General features: G+C 43.4%; 1 protein-coding gene and 1 long non-coding RNA gene across 2 annotated transcripts in view; one reads left to right on the top strand and one right to left on the bottom strand.

Annotated features, from left to right (window-relative positions):
* Window positions 1-14,302, bottom strand: part of VGLL3 (vestigial like family member 3) — a 28,780-nt gene extending 14,478 nt beyond the window's left edge. Inside the window, exons 1-2 of the mRNA XM_064469604.1 lie at window positions 14,190-14,302; window positions 4,685-4,940 (exon numbers count right to left, since the gene is read on the bottom strand). Coding sequence (XP_064325674.1) covers window positions 4,685-4,940; window positions 14,190-14,282 — 349 coding nt within the window. The 5' untranslated portion in view covers window positions 14,283-14,302. The remainder of the gene's footprint in view (window positions 1-4,684; window positions 4,941-14,189) is intronic.
* LOC135316379 (uncharacterized) lies at window positions 4,937-7,897 on the top strand. The gene is made up of 2 exons (XR_010375744.1): window positions 4,937-5,562; window positions 5,691-7,897. It is a non-coding gene; the product is annotated as an uncharacterized LOC135316379 (long non-coding RNA).
* Window positions 14,303-20,791: the final 6,489 nt, after the last annotated feature.

The raw sequence follows: 20,791 nt of genomic DNA, 5'->3' as shown, positions 1-20,791 counted from the left end.
GACAAGCAGATTCACCTATGTAACTGAAAGAAGCTTTTGTCAGAAATTAAAGCCTTCCTGCTTCTTACAGCTAGGGCTCAAGTGTTATTTAAATAGCTTCCAATACCTCTACATTATGAAATCACATTCTAAAAATTCCTTTTCTGAAGGAGCGGTTAGTGGTTTTGATGTGTACGAAAGTATTGGCATCTCCATTCTCACAATCCTTTTGCCAGGTAATGTTTGAAAGTACTGCTTCATTCAATATGTCTCAGCTCAAATAGGGTTTTTTAGTCAAAGATGGAAACATAAAAATACAGGACTTTTTACCTCTGATGAAAGAACAGTCATAAAAATAGCCTACAGAGAAATAAAGCCAGGGAAATTTAATATTTGAGGAGGCAAAGAATCCTCTGTTCCTCACATAACATTTACAAAAATATTTATATATTTTTTTAAAATGACCTTTTGTTTTGCTTTGTTTAACAAGCAACTGGAATGAGACTTGGGTGAAGACACCATTGAGAATGAACAGATTCTTCAAATACTCCTGCCTCTGAAGTTCGCTTTGACAAAAATATTTTGGAAACAAAACCTAAAAGTGTTTTCTGACTGCATCAATAGGACACTTGTGTACCTGGTTTAAAAATCCATTCAAATCATATAAATTTTTTCCACACATCAGTTAGCTTTGATTTAGGAAGTTTATTGAACCCCATTAACTTCTGGTATTAGAAATAAACTTTGCAAATGTACTGTGGACAAAAAGAGAGCGCTTCTTTTCGTGCCAAACCGCTTCAGAGGCTGCAAGGTTATCTAGCAGACCATAATCCAACATGGCTTTCTTCAAAAGGTTGCTTCTTTTTTTTAGCAGTGATTTTCTATTTTAATTCATGCTAGAAGACTGGAGAGAGCTTTGAGCATATAACAGAAGCCTCAGCACCCCTTTGAAATTGCTGTTGTTCCTTGTTTGTAAACCGTTCCTTGTTACAAGGGATTAGGCCGAGACAGAGAGTGCACAAGGCTTACAGTGTTGGCAGCAGGGCTGACAAAAAACAAAACAAAACCAAGCTTCTTCATGTCCAGTCTGTTGTTTTCCTCACTGCTTAATGGAGGAGCACAGCTTGACGATGCATTGCCAGTATTCTGGAAAATCAATCTCTGTAATCGAGAGTTTTTGGAAACTATCTGGCTGTTATCTGCACAGAAAAGCCCTAAATCCAAACCATTTCACTTTTAAAAAGCACAGAAAACCACAAAGTATCTGCAGGACAAATTTAATATCAGGAGAGAGCACTTTAAGCCACTGAATTTGCCAAGATGAATTCATTCCAGATCTCATACCAGATTGGCCTTACCAATCATGCAGAAGGTCTAGACCACAGAAAACATGTTTGGTCATCTCCATTTTTCAAACCTGTGCACGTTTCACAAAGCCATTACTGCTGTCAGAAACTGTCATAGATTAGCCCCCACCGAAACACCATTGAGTGTAGCTGCAGAGACCAACCTCACTGTTTAAGGTCAAGTCATGTCACTAGAGATACAGGGTCCATCCAGGTTGTATGAACATGAAAGCAAATTTCATCCACCCTGAGTGCTCACAGAGGATCCTACTAAATATTAAGTGTGCAGCAACCCCATAAAAAAACCCAAAACAACAATCATCTCTGTTGAACCACAAACCCCAACTACCACACATTTCCACGGTGTTTGAAGGGTGTCCTTTCTGTTCCACCTTTAAAACAGCGAGGACAACCAATTCTCTTTACAGACACCATCATATCAGATATCTGGCCTCTATGGGACATGGCAATGGAGAAACAGCCATTTCAGCGTTGTCCTTGAGAAAGAAATTAAAATAATCTCAGTAGTTTCCAAGGGCTTTCAGGAGCAGGGAAGGAGGCATTTAACAAAAATTGTCTGCCAGGAAAGATAATACGGTTACCACAGTTTCCTATTCTAAGTACAGGAAGGCAGGGAGATGGCAACATCTCACATCCCACGAAGTGGTGACTAATGCAAATGTTCATGGTGGCTGGCCAACATGCACTGAAAATATGCCAAAGCGCACATGCTGTAAAGACGACAATGTATGGAATTTTCTGTAATACATTACTTCTCACTTAAGGCAGGAGGAACAAAAAAAAGCCCAACCAAAGAAACAAAAACACAAGAAAGAAAAAAAACCCAACACTTTCAGCTAGGAAAAAAATGTTGATAAAAATACCATTAAAGTAACATCAGTTTCAAGATATCATTAGTTCCATTAGCCCCTGCAAAAGACTTCAGGTAGCTACGCCTACAATTGAATATTCAAAGTCCGTGTTACTGGAGCCTGTTATAGGAAAATATATTTTATAAAAAGTCAGTTTGAAGTTTATTTTAGCCTAAACTGATCAGTATTTTCAATGTACAAAGGATGAAAACTTGCTCTTTTCAGGACAACAGGTTCTATTTTCTATATGTAAGCAAAATCCCTCATAGAAACAAAAAACCCCACAGTATCACCTTAATGATGAATGTACAGTTTGCTCTTCCATCAGGACACTACAAAAATCGCACAACAAGATGATAAAAAAGCAGAAAACATTACTAATCCCTCCTTTCAGGTAAAGGAGAAATAACACAGTGAGCCGAGTAGCCAGTTCATGCCTACACACTTTCCATTTAAATCTGTACCTTCCAAAATGGCTATTGCAAATGCAAAACCTTGCTTTTAGTTATTTATCTTTGAGTAATTTATTGACAAAAATTATGACTTCCCATGAAGGTTATTTATACAAGACCTTCAGGCCGATAGTATTTTAACTTTAGGTAATGGGATACAAATTCACATCCATTTGCTGTAACTGAGCATCTTTGACAACTGTACAGCAACCAGAAGACCAAGGTGTTAGCATCTCTCCTTCCCCACTCTTTTCAAGCAGGCATGTTTCAGAAACTCATTTGTGCCTGATAAAATTATTGTCAGCTTCCCTTCTCCGGAGAAGCAAATACCCTCAGCTTTCTCAGCGTCCACACCGCAGAACCAAGCAGCCCTGCCCAGCAGCCTCCCTGGGGATTTTCGTACGACTTCAGCAGGTGCAGTGACGGCAGAGGGCATATCCTCTTACTTTATTCCCAGAAGACTTTCAGGACATGCAGACCTCCATTCCCTGCTGACAGCAAGGGGCACACTGGGTCAGGAGGCATCATGGCTGAAGAACCCTTATGCTAGGCCACCCTGTCCCCTGCAGAGCCCTCTGGGGAAGGCTGTGTAACCGTGGGGGGAGCCAGGGTCCAGGGAAAAATAGCAGGGTATGTCTGAGGCCAAAGAGAAGACACACAACCCCACCCATGGTATGTCTCCCAGCCCAGTGAGGAGGGCTTGCTGTAGGCACGGGGTCTCTGGGGACTGCCTTGATCCCATCTCTGAAACATTTATAGCCTGTCTGGGCCATTTATAAATGCTCCAGTCTCCCTTTTAGTAAGCATAGGTTCAATCCTGCTCTCAGTCGAGTCGACGGAAAATTTCCCATTAACATTAATGGTCCCGGCTCAAGCCATAAATTCCTCTAGCTCCCTAGCCGCTTGGGCTGACCTTTGCTTAAACTTCCTTGGATTTGTCATCATCTTTCTGGAAAGCAAGCCCTTCTGTGCTAGTTCTCTCTTCACAGCGGTTTCCAAAAGTCCCGTCTCTCTTTATTATCTGTGACTTTCATCAATACACTCTCAGCTCAACATCACTGATTGTGACCACCACCACCACTCCTACAAGGATCCTCATGGTATCTCTCTCACTCAACCCGATGCAAGGCCATTGCTCACAACTCTTAGTTCACAGCCCTTTGCCAGTCCACGTACAGACATGATCAGAAATAATGCAGCTGTGGATTTGAAAAATTACTCAGACTGCCACATTCAACAGAACAGAAACAGCACCTTACCAGCGTGCTTTCTCCAGCCACTGATTCTGAAATCTTATCTGTAAGGTCTACCTAGTTTATCTGGAAAGATCTGCTCTTTGTTATGTTGATCATGCTTATATTCATTACAAGAGGCAAGTGTTATGGCAGTAAGCAAATGCCTCACAGCACCTACTACCTGTGTACTCCCTGCTCAGAAGCAGAGTAACGTTGTCCCTGTTTTAGACATGGGAAGCCAGTAGCAATGGATATATCTCCCTATGAGCTCTGCCCCTGGGCAGGCTGCAGCCACGTGGGCCAGGGCTTGCACCCAAGCCTGTTCCAGCCTGTGCTGGCTCCTCCCTACCTGGAAAGCAGCCGTAGACGAATCTTAATCGCCTGGCAAAGTCACCCGAGAAGGCTGCATGGGTCTCCTCACGTCCAAGGCCAGCATTCCGAACAGCTTTGCTCTTGCCTCACAGGCCAAGTTTCACACTTGGAGCTTAAAAATAAGCCTCCAACCTTGCAGCAGACATTTCTGAAGCTACATGAGCTCTGCCCTGTTCTTTCCAGGCCTCGGCAGAGCCGCGGGCTATGGCAAGAGAGGGAGATGACTGCTTCTTCCACTCCTTTGGCACCTCTTTCCCCTTTAATACTTCAGATCACTCAACCCCAAGAAGCAACTGGGTTCTTTCAAATTTGAGGGGGATTTTTCTACCTCCACAGAGGAGCAAAATTTCAGCTGCAATGCAATATGCGTTACTGCTACAGAGACCGAGTGAGCCACACCACAGACAGCAAGTTACTGCTCCTCTTACCTCTCCACAGAGGACTTAGTCCTGCCTTGCTCTTGGTAAGGGCAGTTTCTGGATTGAAGCTACTGGCTTGGCTCAAAGCTCTTGAGAAGTGTTCATCCACTACTGAACCAATGTCTCCCTGGAAGTAAGTGAAAAGGACGCAGCGAGAGTTAAGGTACTCCATCTCAGCAGGCTGGTCTTTCTCGTCTTCCTCTTGCTTGCTGGGAAGGGTCACTTCCAGAGACTCCTGCATCTTGTTGTATACAGCTAACTTCTTCTGGGATTAAAAACAAACAAGAGATGTATCACTGATGGCATTCAGTGCAAGCTCAACATCTGGTTTCCTTAAAGAAAAATAACTGAATACATTGAATAGTCATTTCATAATTACAGTTGAAATACAAGGATATTTTGCACCGACATTTCACAAAGAAGAGATTACCAGCGCCACTTAGAGTTTTTATTCCTCACACCCAGATGGACCTGCTGCTCAGGCACATTTCACAACCACAGTTTAATAGCAACGGCTTTCAGTCAATACCTTCAAAAGAAAACAGACAGGATCTAGCAATTCTATGAATTCACTCCTGACTCCCAACTGGAAAGGCTATTCCCTTCAGTAAACGCTACAGGGGTCAAGTCCAGCTCTGTGGAAGGGTGGCCAGATAACACAACGTCTGCATTTCACCCATCTAGCTGAACATGCACCAGGCTTTGCCAGCTGCGCTCCCCAGTTGAGACTCCGGACTCCCCACATCTACTTATTGCTGAAGACGTAAAAATGGGAGAATTTGGTGCTTCCTGAAAAATTTGCCACTGTATTATCAAAGTCCACAAATACATAAATTCTCGCTCGCTGCCAAGAAAATTTTTATCATAGGGAGCTATGCCTTAGGATGGTGAGTACGGTTTGGGGAGGGGGGGTGGCGTTTGGCTGGTTTGGGGTGGAGTTTTGTTGTTGTTTTGGGGTTGGGATAGGAGTTTTTTTGACCCTTTTCCTTTTTTCTTTTTCTTTTTTAAACATCAGCTTCTGGAAAAAAGGATGAAAATTCAAGTCATAAAAAATTAAACACGCGATCTGGGGGAAGAGGGGAACTGACAAGTCTGCAAACACATGCAAAATAATCTACCCCAAACCAAAAACACAGAGAGGCATACAAAAAAAAATAAAACCCGCACAAGCCATCTGTGAATGACTATTTCAGAATCTTCCCTCTCTCTCAAATCAAACCTAAATGTCAAAATAAATGTGTGTGAAGATCCATTTTGCATGGAACATATTTTTCAGATGTTCCACTTTACAACTGTTTTCACAGAAAAAAAAAAAGTACCTCCCCACAACAGTCAAGCTGCAGGAATGATAGCTTTTAGCTGGCTAGCCATTTCCACAGCTGACTTTATACACAGGCAGCTTCAGGAACCCCAAAACAACTACAGCACATATGTAGAAGTATTTCATAGCTTTTCTATAGAATCACAGTTTAACTTATCTTTTATGGTTTGCTTGGCAACACTTTAGCACCATCAGAATCTCTTTTAAGTTTACAGCTTTTTTCCCTTTTTCCAAAGTTGTTCTAAAGAAAGAGTTAAACTACACAGTCTATAAAGTTCCATTTATACAATAAATAGGCTTGTCCGATTTAGAAATAATCGAAAGTCATTTTCCAACCTTATATACCATCAATATATTTACACTCAGTGCTTTCTAAAGTCATGTAAGCTGATACAAATTCCCTCATTGTGACACAAAATAGATACTGTGAGGCTTATTTTTAATTATGAATGGTTATGAAAAAATAATTGTAAGAAACAGCTATTGACAAGTGGAACTAAAACCTATAATACTAAAAGCTTGTAGAAATTAAGCAATGTGTCTGACATTGCGGCAGGTTAACTGACAAACAGAACATCTCAGTAATACTTTAATACTGATGCTGTTACATGAACTGCAATGAGGGATGTAAGTAATTTTGTTTTACGGTATGGGATACCTAGACAATGGTCTGGAATTCAAGTAAATCTGTGCTTCACAAAACAAGTTATACTGTGGCTCTGCTTAGCACAATTACTTATTTAGACATACAGTTTTATCCCAAAATCCTGTAACATATAAAGGAAAACTGAGGGATTCATTTTAAAAAAGGAAAGAACCAAAGAAGGATACGACAAATTAAAACAGTTTTACTAGAAACTAGTTGCTAAAAGGAAATATAGCCTGAGGCTCTGAAACTAATTTTGGCAATGCAGAATTGGGGCTGACGTATACTTTTTTGCAAATGCTTTGTGCCTTCCATAAACAAAGAAAAAGCCTCCCAACATTTGTTCCTGAAATGCTTACTAAGGTATCACTTTTAGTGATCTTCATGGTTTTGCCTAAGTAATCACGGAACGATGAGTCCTTGGTAAGACAGAAATGGTTATAACACTATTGCATATACAGGATATATATGCATTAGAAGTCTGTAACACATCTACCTCAGCGACTCGATCGTTCCTAAAAGTGCACCATAACCCAGTTCCTCTTAAAAATGCAAGACAAGTGCTGGGGAGGGTGGTTTTTTCACTTTGTTTTTGGTTGGGTTTTGTTCTTTACATAGAGACAAAGTAGGAAAGAGATCCTTTATAGAGGTCTAAACAGATATTGTAATATATCTAGTCATAATATATTGACATCTCAGGTGCAGTGTATATGCCAGACCTTTAATTCATGCAACACATTCAAAAGCGGACTTCTGTCATTATAGGTACGCTATTTGTATTTATACCATGAGTATGTAAATACATATACAAGCACGGGATTATATAGAGAAACACATCATTTAATGTAACCCCTGGCATGACTTGCTTCTCAGGAAGGAAGTCTTTCAGTGTTCCTATATAGAGACTGGAGCTCAGGAAATTAAAACTTATCTCTAGAGTCGCTTCTCTGTGCAGGAATGTTCCCCCCCTCCACAGCCTAAGAATCTGATTCATTTTCCATTTCAACTCTCTTCCCTCCCCTCCAGTCCATGGGCAGTCATTACAAGATACTCTGAGCACTTGTTGTTTTCAAAAACACCAAATCTGTCTTCTTAATTTTTTTTAAATGTAAAAAGAAAAAAAAAAAAGGTGGTGGTACTGATGGACAAGTGCAAAGCCGTGTGCGCGGACTGAAGATTTACAGTGAAAAGTTGTGCTTTGTGGTGCGTTTTTTGTGAAGGATGGGAGTTCTAAATTAAATTTTTCAAAACTGCATCAAGCCTCTGATAAGATTCAGATCTACTTAATTGGTATTTCAGGAAGAAATTATCAGCCTGTCATCACAGGACTCTAAGTAAGAGACTACAGTGAGATAAAGTGGCTAAAGAAGTTTCCTTGTAGGCAGTGTATATACACCTTTTCCACTGTACACATCCTCCAATAATGTTTTTCTCCCCCTAACTCCCTTAAAAAACCCTGCCCGCACAAAAATTCTGTCTTTCTTGTTCTGACCCTAACAGTAATCTTCTCATAGCATTTCTGGCTGCTTTTGTGTGAGTGGAAAAGTATGCAGGATCATCGACTGCTAAACGAATTGGCCCCACCATCATGGGGCGGGGGCAGGGGGAAGAAACAAAAACAAACAAAAAACACCAGATTAGGTTTTTGATAACTCATGTGGGCTAGCCCAGTTTCACTTGCACTTTTTCCATACAAATAGTTCTGGCATATATTTTAAGCAGCCAACAGTATCTGTAAGATCTTTAAAAAGAGTATTTTCTGACCAAACACAATGTTATTTCTTCCCTACGTTCAGGTCTCCAATACTTTAATATATTAATGAATTTCACCTCTCTCTTCCTTAAAAACTAGAGACTGAGATTAAGCAGCCTCTGAAAAACAGAACAAAACAAACACACAATATCTCATCTTGGCCAAGACCCAGAATACAGAAATGAAAGTCAGCTTAGCAGACCAGGAACTAGGGAAACCCAACGTCTACAGCACCTGATGGCATCTTAGATAACAGGCCCAAGTTTGTGGCTGAAGGGTGAATGCTACAACCTCTGGGTAAATAATGCTGTACAGCGTGGGCTGAATTCAGCTTAAACCAACATTATTTTTGTTATTTCATATACTCACAAACAGGCTCTTGCAAAGAGAATTTAAACTCTTTCTGCAAGTTGTCTAACAAAAGGAAACTAAAGGTCAATAACAAATCACCATTAATATGGCCATATTAAAGAGAAGGTTTGTGCTGGCTAAGCATCATCCTGTCTTCTGGAGGAAGAATGACCACTTTCAGACCACGGAAGCATGTGGTCCAAAATCTCACAAAAAATTCCCATCTTGAAGATGCCTGTTATTTTCTGACATACCCTATCCAGAACCAAGCAAAACAGTTCTTACACAGTGAAATTCCGGCCACATTAAAGCCAGTGGCAAAAGTCCAACCGACTTCAAGGGTCCCAGATCTCACCCAGGGTGTCTGGTAAAAATGTCAGAACGTTCCTCTTTGCAAATAGAAAAAAATTCACTTCCAGCTGAAACCAGCTAGTAGGCAGCAAAAGAGGAAAAACAACTGAGCAGTTGAAAACAGAGAACATTTTAGTTTAGCCAAGTCTGAATTCAAAATTCAGGCCAGCTCTTATTTTACATATAAGCTGGTTGTCTCTTCCTACAACTTATTATCTCCATACATGCCATCATACAGCATATGGTCCTTTATGTTCCCAAGCATGAAAGTCTGGTGTGCCTGTGGCCACCTGTTACAGATTTTCCATTATGAGAGAAAGAACAGGAACCAAAAATAAAGAAACACTGAGGAAACACTATATGACCCTATCCTGAGAAAAAGGCTGTCATTTGACATAAGCTTCTGAGAAGGAATTTCAGCAACAAACTCCAGGCAAATCACGGACAGTCCTCCATTTGTGGAGCTGTCTGCCAAGCAGGCTCCTACTGATAACACAGAAAGTATTCAAGGAAGACGACAATTTCAAGCAATCAGAGCATGGAATGCTGGGTCTGAAAGTGCTATCTACGGCATGCCCTGAAGACACAAAATGCTACCGTCTACCCTCGCAAATGAGCAAGCCGAGAGCAAAGCCGTGTGCTTGCTTGCAGGTGAGCTGCTGGATTTGCAGCAGTAGAGCCTGGAGCTCCTGCTGTGCTCCACTGAGGGAGGGAAGCAGTGGAAAAAGAATTAACTTATTGCATCTCTTGCTGTACTTCTAAACAGAGGTGTACAATTAAAGTCTAAAGATCTATTTTTACGTAGATAGAGGAAGGTAAAATAGAATTTGGTCCCACTCAGAACAACAAGGTAAAGCAAGCCAGATTTTTCAGATCAGTAGTCTCTGGTGGGATTAAACAAAACAAAACAAAAGCCCCCCCACAGGGCAAGACTTAATCCAGATTTTAAAACCTGTAATTCGGAAAGTACCCTTTAAAGGTGAGTTATATGGGTCTGATGCAGTTTCCAGTGCAGTCATTAGTAGAGCAACCACCAGGCTTCAGAACAAGCCTTGAGAAAGCATCTGAACTACAAAAAGTAAATGTGAAGCTGTTGTCTGCTGCATGAGATACTGAAAATGCCACACTCTATAAGCAGTATAATAATCCCTCTTCAAAGCTGTGAGCATGTGACACAAAGAACTTCACTGAAAAACTAGGCTACAGTACGTGAATTAGGGATTAGCTACAGCCAGCTGACACAAAGTTAAACGCAACTTGTCCTTGTCTGCAATGTTGTTAGTTTGGAAGGAAGAGTTGAGTTAGCGACCTAATTTGCTAATGGAGACAAGCCCTTATCTGGAAAAAGTCTGTCTACAGCACTGCCAGCAGAAAGTCTGACTTGAGCATATCACAACTCTTTATGCAAGCCTTGATTTAGCAAGGATGGTGTTGGCTTAGCTCGCTACATCTACATACCATGGAGAAATTCCAAAACTACCATTTACTGTAACTTCCCATTTCAAAGGTCTTAAGCTCAGCTATTCATGAGCCAGAGTGAATCCTACCGTAGCCTCAGCTCTGCACCTTGCTATACCTAGATTGACAGGGCGTGGCAAGCCATATAGCATTTCTTGTGCGCCAAGAGTACAATGGGATTCTTCACTGATTATGTGTTTCCAGAGTCTCTTCGAATGAGCAGCTCTGTTACACCCATTCCTCGCCCAACCTGTAAGAAAGTCAAAACTTACTACTACATCTGCACAGCCCCGCAGGAAAGCACAGAGTGAAGAGCGTTTTAATTTCGCCATTCTGCAGGGCTTTACGCTCGCACAGGCACGGCTCTTTACCACACAGAGGAACGCGTTCTTACTGTAACGCCGGCACACGCTCGCTCTGTCTTTTGGCAAAGGAATATGGAAACCCTGATTTATCTGTAGAATTAGGGCCACACCCCATTTTCATCAGTTCCTTCTGGCACCGTGTAAGCATTCGTATATCCATACTCCACTTAACTCCCTCCAGCAAACACCCTGGACTTCAGCAATCTCAAAGATCTAAGGTGCTAAGCCTCCACTGCCATTAACATTCAATAGGAATTCAGGCTTCAGTCCATTAAGCGCTTTAAAAAAAAATCCCATCTGAATTAATTTGCCAGCAAGTTCTTTCTTGGCTACAGATTGGTGAATGCTAAGCTTCCAGAAATTCTGCATTTTTGTGCAAGGCAAAAATCAGTTCCGCGCTGATTTTAAGGGAGTGAAAACTACAGATACAGAAATGTGGGAATAACTTTAGAGTGGGGTAACTTTCAAAAGGCATGATGGACCACCCCCTAAAAAAAAAAAATTTAAAAAGATCTCTTCTGTGCAACCCGGGTGCGTGCTAGTCCATCATTTAAAAGCAATCTGTTATTTAAAAAAAATAGAAAACAAAAGAAAATGAGACAACCTTTCAAACCCCTTTCACTGCATACAGAGACACAGTGCCAGCCGCTTGCTGGAGACTCTTCTCCTGACCCACGTACGCGGCACGCGACCTATAAACCACGATGAAGTTACCTCTCCAGAGAGACGCCGCAGCCCAGAACTTGAGCCTTTACGCCTGCGACAGCAGCTCCACAGCTAAGGATCTTGCCTTGGCTCTTTAAAGGGTGCAAAACTGATAGCGAAAGCAGGCGTAACTTATTACACATTTGTGACAAATTTACTACAAATACCTATGAAGATGCACAAGCTTTAGTTAGAATAACACACCTACGTCTCCTCGCACTGAGAAGAGAAGGAAAGCCAACAGGAGCACAGCACGGGGGAGCTCTCTCTCAGAAAACAAACCATTTTACTGGGTACTGAAAGAGACCAGAGTAGTACAACAACACTGAAAAAATGCTTCAATAGAGTCCTTGGATATTTTGAGGGTGAGCTCCGCTTTATCAGATCCAATGAGGAGCTTTATTTTTAAGATATCCCACTAATTCATCTTCCCTCACCGTTATTTTTAAACCACAGTTTTAATTCCGGCAAAGAACATTCTTTAAAATGGTCATCATCCTCACGAAGAGCGCAGGAGCATTTTACATGTTGAACACATGTGTAAGAAGAAACAAAAACCTGGCAACAGATTCTTCATCCTTCTTTCTTATGCTCTTTACCAGTTGATTAAATGTCCCTGACAGGACAATTCTGAAGTAACAGAGGCTTTCACAATGTCATTCGTTACTCAAAAAATAAATCTTTCCACCACAACTACACATGCATGAGTTCATTCTATGTATACTTTTTTAAATTATTATTTAAATAGGATTGGATTCAGAGAAAATACATAAACTGCTCTAAAGTTCGCAGCTGCTAGAATTGTAGGGTGCAACATTCTTAGTTCAGCAACGACAGCTCGGTTTTCCAGTCTGACATCTGACCAGTTTGTGAAGACCCTCCAGCTCCAAATATTTCAGGAAAATTGGCACAAGCAGGATTAACTAAAACAAATTATCAATACCATGTAGGATGGCAAGGTTTAGAATGTTTTTTGGTGGTAACGGGATATATCGTGCTGGCCACAGCCCATGAGCTGTACTGGCTCAACAGAGTTATCTACGTTTCTTGCCTTGCATATCTACCTCCGCTTTTCTTAAACAGCATGACCCACAAGAACTCAGTTAATTTAAAATGAAATTTCAAGAAACTTTGGCATTCATTAGGGTGCCTCTGGGACATTTAATACATGGTGCTGCTTTCAGCTGGTGGAGAAACTTCATGATTCTGTTTAAAAATAAAAAGCAATTGCACTTGAGCGTGACACAGCTGCTAATGATCGTTCAATAGATTTTCACGTACTGTGTGTTCTACACCCCAGATCTGGAAGAGGAATACAGCTGATCACCTACAGGGTTAAACGCCAAAAAGTTCACCAAAGTTTCAATTACAGTTTTCTACTTCTAGGTCTCTTAGTCAAAGAGTCAAGTTATTTGAGATTATTTATTTATTTTCCCTCCAAATCATGCAGGCTAACCTGCATGATTTGTTCATGCAGTAAAAAAAAGTTCGTAAGTAAAATTACTGTATAGATGGAAGGGTTTGCAAGCTGTGACCTAGATTAGAGGAGAAACAATAACGAAGGCACACTGCAACAGACAAAACTCGCAAGTTTTCCAGAGCCTGCATTTACAATGTACAACAAGAGCAACCTGGAAAAGTTTGCTGGGGTATCATTTCTGCAAACGTGCTCTCTCTCCCAACAATAAAGAAAAAACCCAATAACACGCGATTGGAATTTTAATGTTTTAGCCCATATTCATGTCTCCCAGGCAAGTTGATATTAGGGGTCACTTCCCATGTACGGAGAAAACAATCTTCATGGATAATAATGATAAAACCTTATGGAATGCAGCAACAACCAAAAAATGTATTCTCAGATGACTACATTAGGGCCAAGTCAATATTAGTCCCACTTCACCCACGCACTGCATAGTCTAAAAATGCTGTCAGCCTGATAAGAATTTCCTGATTCACTTTTTTTTTTTTTTTTTTGTAATACATCTGATCAACAAATTCAGCTGGAAACCCGCCGGAGCCGATATTCGAGGAGAGCCGCTGTGAGCGGCGCGGCGCGGCCCGGCCGGTCCGCGGGGAGCAGCGCGGGTTCCCCCGCCGCCGGCGGAGGTTCCGCCCGTGTGCGCGCCCGCGGACCGCGCCGCCCCGGCAAAGCGGGGAGGCTCGTTAAGTAAGGAGCGACGGCGGAGAGGAGGGGGGGGGGGGGGCGAGGAAGGCGAGAAATAACTTTTTCCCCCTTCCCACTCCCGCCGAGCAAGCCAACACCCACCCCGCAAATAGAAGAATTTGGGGGGAAATCGTTTTTCTTTTTTAAAAAAAAGGTCTTACCAGGCTGCGCTGCTCTGGGGCACTCTCACCAGCTCCCCGCATCTCCAAATCAGGCCGGGGGCTGCATAGCGCATCGCTGGCTGGCCGGGGCGGAGGTCTCCGCCCCGGCCAGCCAGCGATGCGCTATGCAGCCCGCTAAAGGGGGGTGTGGGAGGGCTCCCCAAAAAGCCGCCCCTCACCCTCCAGTCCGCCCCACCGCCACCACTTCCCCGCTCAACCCCTCCCTCCCCGCCGCTCACCTGCGGGCAGCCCGCCGCGGGCGCGACCAGATAGCGGGGCGCCCCGCACGCCGCCGGGGCGGGCTGTTGCATGGCCACGTCCGAGCAGCTCATGGCCGCGGCCGCGGCCGCCCCGCGCCACCACCACCGCCGCCGCCGCCTCCCCCTTCTTCCTCCTTCGTCTTCTCCTCCTCCTCCTCCTCCTCCTCCTCCTCCCCGCAGGGCGGCCGCGGCGGGGCGCCGCGCAGCACCGGCTGCCAGCGCATCTTCGGCGGCCGCCGCACCCCGCGGCCGCACTTATAGCGCGGCGGCGTCCCGGTGGTGGCGGGAGCGGCCGCGGGGGCGGGGACCGCGCCCCGCCTCCCCCCCCCCCCCCCCCATCCCGCGGCGGCTCCGCGGGCGCGCAGCACCTGCCCCCCGGTCCGGGGGTCCCGCGGCAGCCCCTCACCCGGAGGCGGGATTGGGCCCCCAGCGGTATTTATTTATTGGCTTCGGGGGCGAGTCCCCCGTCACTTCTGGGTGGGAGAGGGATGCGCCTCGCTGATGGGTTTCAGCCCCGTGAGAAGCTCGGCCAAGGTTAAGCAGCGTGGACTCTCCATAGTCAAGCATCACCTGCATCGGCCACACTTCACCTCCTTAGGGATTCTTCCTGGAAATTCGACTGGGAGGAAGGAAGATCCCACTTGTCCCATAGGAGGTGGCAGGTTGGGTATGTTTTCAACTAGCCTGGGAAGTCTCCCTTCCCTTCCCACATTTGGTCTGCAATGTTTAAAAAAAAAAAAAGAAAAAGAAGAATTAAGTGCACTGCTCTACTTGGAAAATATGCAGAAAACCAGTATCTGGTGGTAGTGGCTCTAGTCCTACTCAAATACATTTACGGCCTACCTCTGCACACACATTTTTGCCCACAAGCCACCCTACTGCAGTCCTGTGCTTGAAGGCTTTTGATACCATTCCTCACATGGAAAAGACTACGCACGTGGCTTGTTAGCATTATCCCAGCCTATGAGCCTGGGAATGACTGCACTTGTTTGCTCTTGTTTTCTCCTCATTCAGGCTAGGATGAATTATTTCAAGTTTCCTTTAAAAAAAAAAAAATTGTTTTGAAGTTTACCTGCATTCAATAGCGGCCAAAGATTGAAGCCTTCAACCAAAAATTCTAAATTTATATTCTCCTCTCTCTGTGTATATACACACAAACACACACGCATCTCCTTGGCCAGAACAGTTAGATGAATACATAAGGTTAAAATAGCTCTGTCTGACCCCAGTAGGATTCCCTGTTTATAGAAAGCATTTCGCTGAAACATTCGGCTGTAATACTTTTTAAAAAAGATCCAATTTCCTGCAGGCACATTTAATTATTTTTTTTTCTCTCTCTCTCTCTAAGTTTTGGGCATACAGGTTTTAAGGTAGCTATACACTTCTTTTAATAGCATTCTGGTAATTTGTTCCTGTTGCATTTTGAGTCCATTTAGGTAGATATAGAATCTTAAGTGTTATCCTTTACAGCTAGTCCAAAGTTTCCGCAAGGGTACAATACACATACAGCATACACTTTGCTACAATAAATATAGGGGCTTCCGAAAGGTTTCTTCAGGGGAAACAGAAAAATCCAAGTGCTGATTGCTATCTACAAATCTCTGCTCGGTATGAGCCCTATTAATTTCAGAAATCTCTTCCTACTCGTTTCCTACCGCAACAACAAGCCTAAGGCAGAGCATTATCCTGACAGCAAAGTTTGCAGGAGCCGGAGGCCGCCGATCAGCAATAACAAGTACCACCTTCTGAAGTTCGCTGTTCTGGACACTCGTCTGATCCTGACCTGAAGGTTTTTACCGGGAGTGTATGGCCGGGCTGCCTTCAGGCATTCCTCCGGCTGCTCCGTCTCCTGGCACCCGGCCTTCTCACATTTGGACGACTGGCTGCTATCCACCCTTGCAGATCCTCTCAGGGAAGCTGTGCTGCTTGCCGCAGAGGATTGTGAAACATGTTTCCTGTTTTAGGGAAGATGTTGTTTAGCACCATTCTGTCTGAGGTAAAACACTTTCAGATGCGATGGCAATAAGGCCCGATGCTAGTTTATCAAAAACCCCTCCAAAACAACACCCTCTCATGCTTAATAAACAGCAACAAAAACAAGTCTGTAGAATCACGAACAGGAACAAGTTCTTTCATTACCAATTGATCGTTTTTAGGAGAAAATCCACTATCGGTCCTTAAAGCAGAACCAGACCAAAATAGAAAATGATTTATCATCTACTCTGCTAACGCAACACCTTGGGGTGGGAGTACATTAGCGATCATTTTACACCCAAGTACATGAGGCACTTGCAAGAGATTTACTGATGCACTAACATAGATATCAGTGTTTTCCACAGGATGCCAAAATGCTCCGATATTCATTTAGCACACATTCCTTATTATCAGATCCTGCCACAATTCCTATCGGATGCCTTCGGGCATGATACAGTGTCATGATACCTCATGTCAAAAAGCAGAACGGGACCATTATCAGGCAGATGTTTGACATGATGCATCATGTCAGTCAGCCGGTGGCACGCAGCCATTGCTGAAAAGGATTTTGACATGACACAGTGTGCCAATGCTGTAGCACAAAACTAGCATGTTCCAAAAATAGGGACAAATTCACCTCTGGCATAAGTAGAAGTAACTGCAGTGACTTCATTAGATTTGCATCTGCTTATGTCAACAGTGAGTTTGGCCCGTAACCTGGAATTTGTATAAAAGAGTGGTAAGTGGGTGCATATTCAGATATTTGTTATATTGCTTTCTATTCCCAGCATTCAAGCATCATGAGACAGCTGGGGTAAAGCTGCCACCTTTCTCAACTCTTTCTCCACCACCCCACAAGAAGCCGCATCAAATTTCCATTTTTAGCAGTGTAACAGTACCTCAGAGTATATAGAGGGCCACTATCTCCAGAAGCATGGGAAGGTGTGAATTTGGGGATTTCACAAGGAATATGAATTTATAAAAAAACGGAGAGAGAGGGTCTCCACTTTCTTCCTCCATGCTATTTCACAACAGTAGCTTCAAGTTTTAGGTGCCGAAGTACAGCAGCAAACCATAAATTCTCAGTGGCAATTAGAGTCATAGTAAAAGAATAGCATGAAAGAGCAGCCAGAATGAAATGTGAGATCTGATAAGATTTGGAGATTTCTTAAAAGGCACTGCAATTTATTGTTGTCCCCTTTCATCGCTCTAGAATGAAAAGCACAGCTTGCTAATGCAGATGCATCATGCTGACTAAGGAGAGGAGGGGTACAGGCTAAGGTATGACTGGTGCGAGATCTCCGTCACAGAAGAGAAACACCCTGGTTTCCTGCCACAGTCCGTTTCGGTAATGAGGAAAAGAGCCCACTGGCCGTATTTTAAGTAAAGTTCACTCATCTTTGCTGTGTGTTCTAGCTTCTCAAATCCATCAGGCTACCCTGATTCTTCAACTAGCTGAACCTCAGTGATGCTAAGGGCAACCATGGAAATAAAGACAAGAAAATCCTCATGGAGCACTAGGTAAGCACCACAGCTAAATGCTACTTGGTACAGCAGCTCTATGGGTTGCAACATCAAGGGAACGTGACTTGTCTGGTACGCTGTAGTTCTGGAGGGGAGAGAGCGCGTAATGGTGTGGTGGAAGCAGTCTCTGCACAGGCTCATCAAGAATTCATTCGTTTGTCTGTTTTGAGATGAGCTTTTCCTGTTGAAGCTGGGGGTACTCGCCACTTCCACAGATCAGAAAAATTATGCAGGGGTCTGAATAAATGCTGGAAAGCAGTTGCAAGCCTTTCAAACCTTTTTGAAAAATAACAACAAGAAATATGGGTCCTCCCCCTCCCTTCTCACCACTATGCAATTATTTCCAAATATTTCTTTGAGGAGACAACTCTGTGGAGTTGCAGTTCCACAGAGATTAAAACAAACAAGTCCTCTCCTTTATCCCCGCTCCCCCCCGCTTCTTTCACCCTCTGCTGGCATCCTATAAGTATTTAAATCATTGGAAACCACACCCTAGTGAGCTGTGGCTAGTATTTACAGGCAAAGCCCCTTGGCTTTGCTGTTACAGTCCACTCAACAGCCAAAAATGTAACATGTTAGTTTTTCCTAAAAGAGGAGATCAAATCTGAATATATGCACTGCATCCCAAGGAAATAAACACCAGGTGTTATCTACGCCTGATATAAAAAGCAATAGGAAGGGTAGAAATAATGCCTGTTCACAAGTGTCTGGGAATTATCTGATGAGGTGGACAAAAAAAAAGTCCATTTTGATGAAACAGCATTTTTGTGGAGACGACTCAATTTTGGCAAACACTCCCTAGAGCAAGTTAGGTTTCTGGCATAACTTGCCACACAGATTTCTAAAGGTTTCACACCAACTGACATGATGCCTAGCAGCCCAGCTAGGGAGTTTAGCTTGACCTAGGGACCCAAGGGCTGCCAAGCACATTCCTGTAAAGCTGCCGTGCTATCACCACCGTGATCTACACTTCCAGCTGATCCAGTGCAAGTCCCAGAAGTCCAGGAGGCAACAGAAAGTTCCAAAGCTACTGGGTTGAGCTCAGGCTCTCCCCATTCCCCAGGGAAGATGCACAAGACAGAGGCAGGCAGGCACACCCTTTCATTCCTAAACAAAAGGAATGGAAACAGACTGCCCTAAACATTTGGGGAGGGAGAGAAGGGTGAGAGTTATTTCCTTTCCTGAGGACAACACTTCTCTCTATACATGCTTATATCACTCCAATTTGTAACAATATGGAAATTGAAGGGTTGGCTGTTTGGGAAATAAAAGAAGTGCTCCATTCATTCAATGCCATTTTCATTCACACAGCACCTTGGGAGTACAGGAAACAGGCTTAACGTTTCACTTATAATTATAGCGATTACACACTCACCACCGAGGACCCCTCTGGAATGGCAGGCAGCAGCTCGCATGCAGCAAGTACATTACCCTGAGATTTCAGAATCACTGGGTTCAAAAGGCAATGAAATACAGCAAACCACTGGCCAAAGTTACGATCATAAGATGCAGAGCAATGGCTCCATACAACGTGAGGATCCGGACACCTCTCTAGTCATCCCCTTCATATTTGGCAATATAAGCAAAGCTGCGGTGCCAATTACAGCAAATATCTTTCTCAAGCCACTAACCGCTTTCACATCTCTTGCCTGTAATCCTCAGCAAATAGATCAAGGACTGTTATTCATTTTAATGCCTAAATGCATTATATTTATTCTTGTTATAATATTTTCTGTTACCACAGAAAATGTTTGGCTCCCAAAGAAAAAGAGGGAATTGTGTCAAAAGTCCAAATTCTTTCTTGAAACGCAAACATTTTTAATGGCTTTAATGGAAGATATGCATTGGAATCCCAGGGCACAATCTGGCACTAAAATCCTCTATCTATATTGGAATTTTTCACCGTGTCTTTTTCATAATATATTATTAAATGTCTTTCTATCTCAGCAGTTGAATTTTGGGGCCCTGTTGCATCTGTGAGGGAAGTGCAAAGCAGCTGGGGAGTAACTAAAGGAGAAGCAGAAAACTGACCGATACCTTCAGCTGGATGATGCCTTTCTCCTCCTCACAGGAAAAAAAGCACACTGGGGCGCTCCTTCAAACTTGCAGCCAGTACGCTAGCTGGCCCAACGCAGGGTAGCTTCAATACTGTTCCCAGTTATCCTGAAGGTTGCTTTGGACCCTAACTGGCCACAGATTGAGCATAGACCCACTCCCTCCTCCCCCTGCCAAACTCTGGGCCTGCAGCAGAAGTGGTGAGTATGGAGCGACTGAGGATGAAGTCCAGCAGCTCCTGGCAACTGAAAAACCTGGGAGAACAGGATTTTAATCGTTCTGCAGACTGGGGACCAGTGACCGCTCCATGAACAGACTGACACTTTGCTCTGAAATTAGTCCTGTTGTCATCAGCATAGTCGCTCACAGAATATTACTGTGGTGATACAGCACCTGTAACTGCTGAATGGCATGCATATGAACGCTTTTTTGATGAAGTAGACAGAATACAATACAAACTGACTGCCAGTTTTATGCAGCTGGGGGCAAGCTGACAATGGCTGGTCTGGCACGAAGCCCGTAGCAAAATATTAGCCCAGCAGCACATTTAGAACAAATCTGAACCAAAGTGAGTTTGTAGCAGAGCGTGTTTGCATCACCTAACTGCAAAGGTTTTGATCTAGTCCAACAAGCCCTAAGGTAGGGCTAAGGCTTTCGATTACACTTAAGCCATAATTGCTATTAAAAAAAAAAATAATAATCCCATCTCCTTGCTTACCTTTGCTTACCCTCATGTCAGCTCAGACATGTGTATCTATGAGGTTAGTAGGACAGAGATACTAGTCCAAACTAGGACTAACTCAGTAAAATAATGATCAGTTTTACCTTGGATTAGTTCTTAGTTTAAAAAAAAAAAAAAAAAAGAAAAACAGACTTACAATCTGACTTCCCCATACCCAAATGATGCCTAGATTTTCTACAACGGTCCCCACTGGCACAGCTATCATTCTCCCTGCCTGCCCGTGCTGCCCCGCCATCTTGCATTCAGATATTGCAATCTACAGGATAACAGGAATGATTCTACACTC

This window comes from Phalacrocorax carbo, chromosome 1 (genome assembly GCF_963921805.1).
Source record: "Phalacrocorax carbo chromosome 1, bPhaCar2.1, whole genome shotgun sequence".
Taxonomy (NCBI): Eukaryota; Metazoa; Chordata; class Aves; order Suliformes; family Phalacrocoracidae; genus Phalacrocorax; species Phalacrocorax carbo.
The sequence above is the reverse complement of the archived record's forward strand: the minus strand, read 5'-3'. Positions and strand labels throughout refer to the sequence as shown.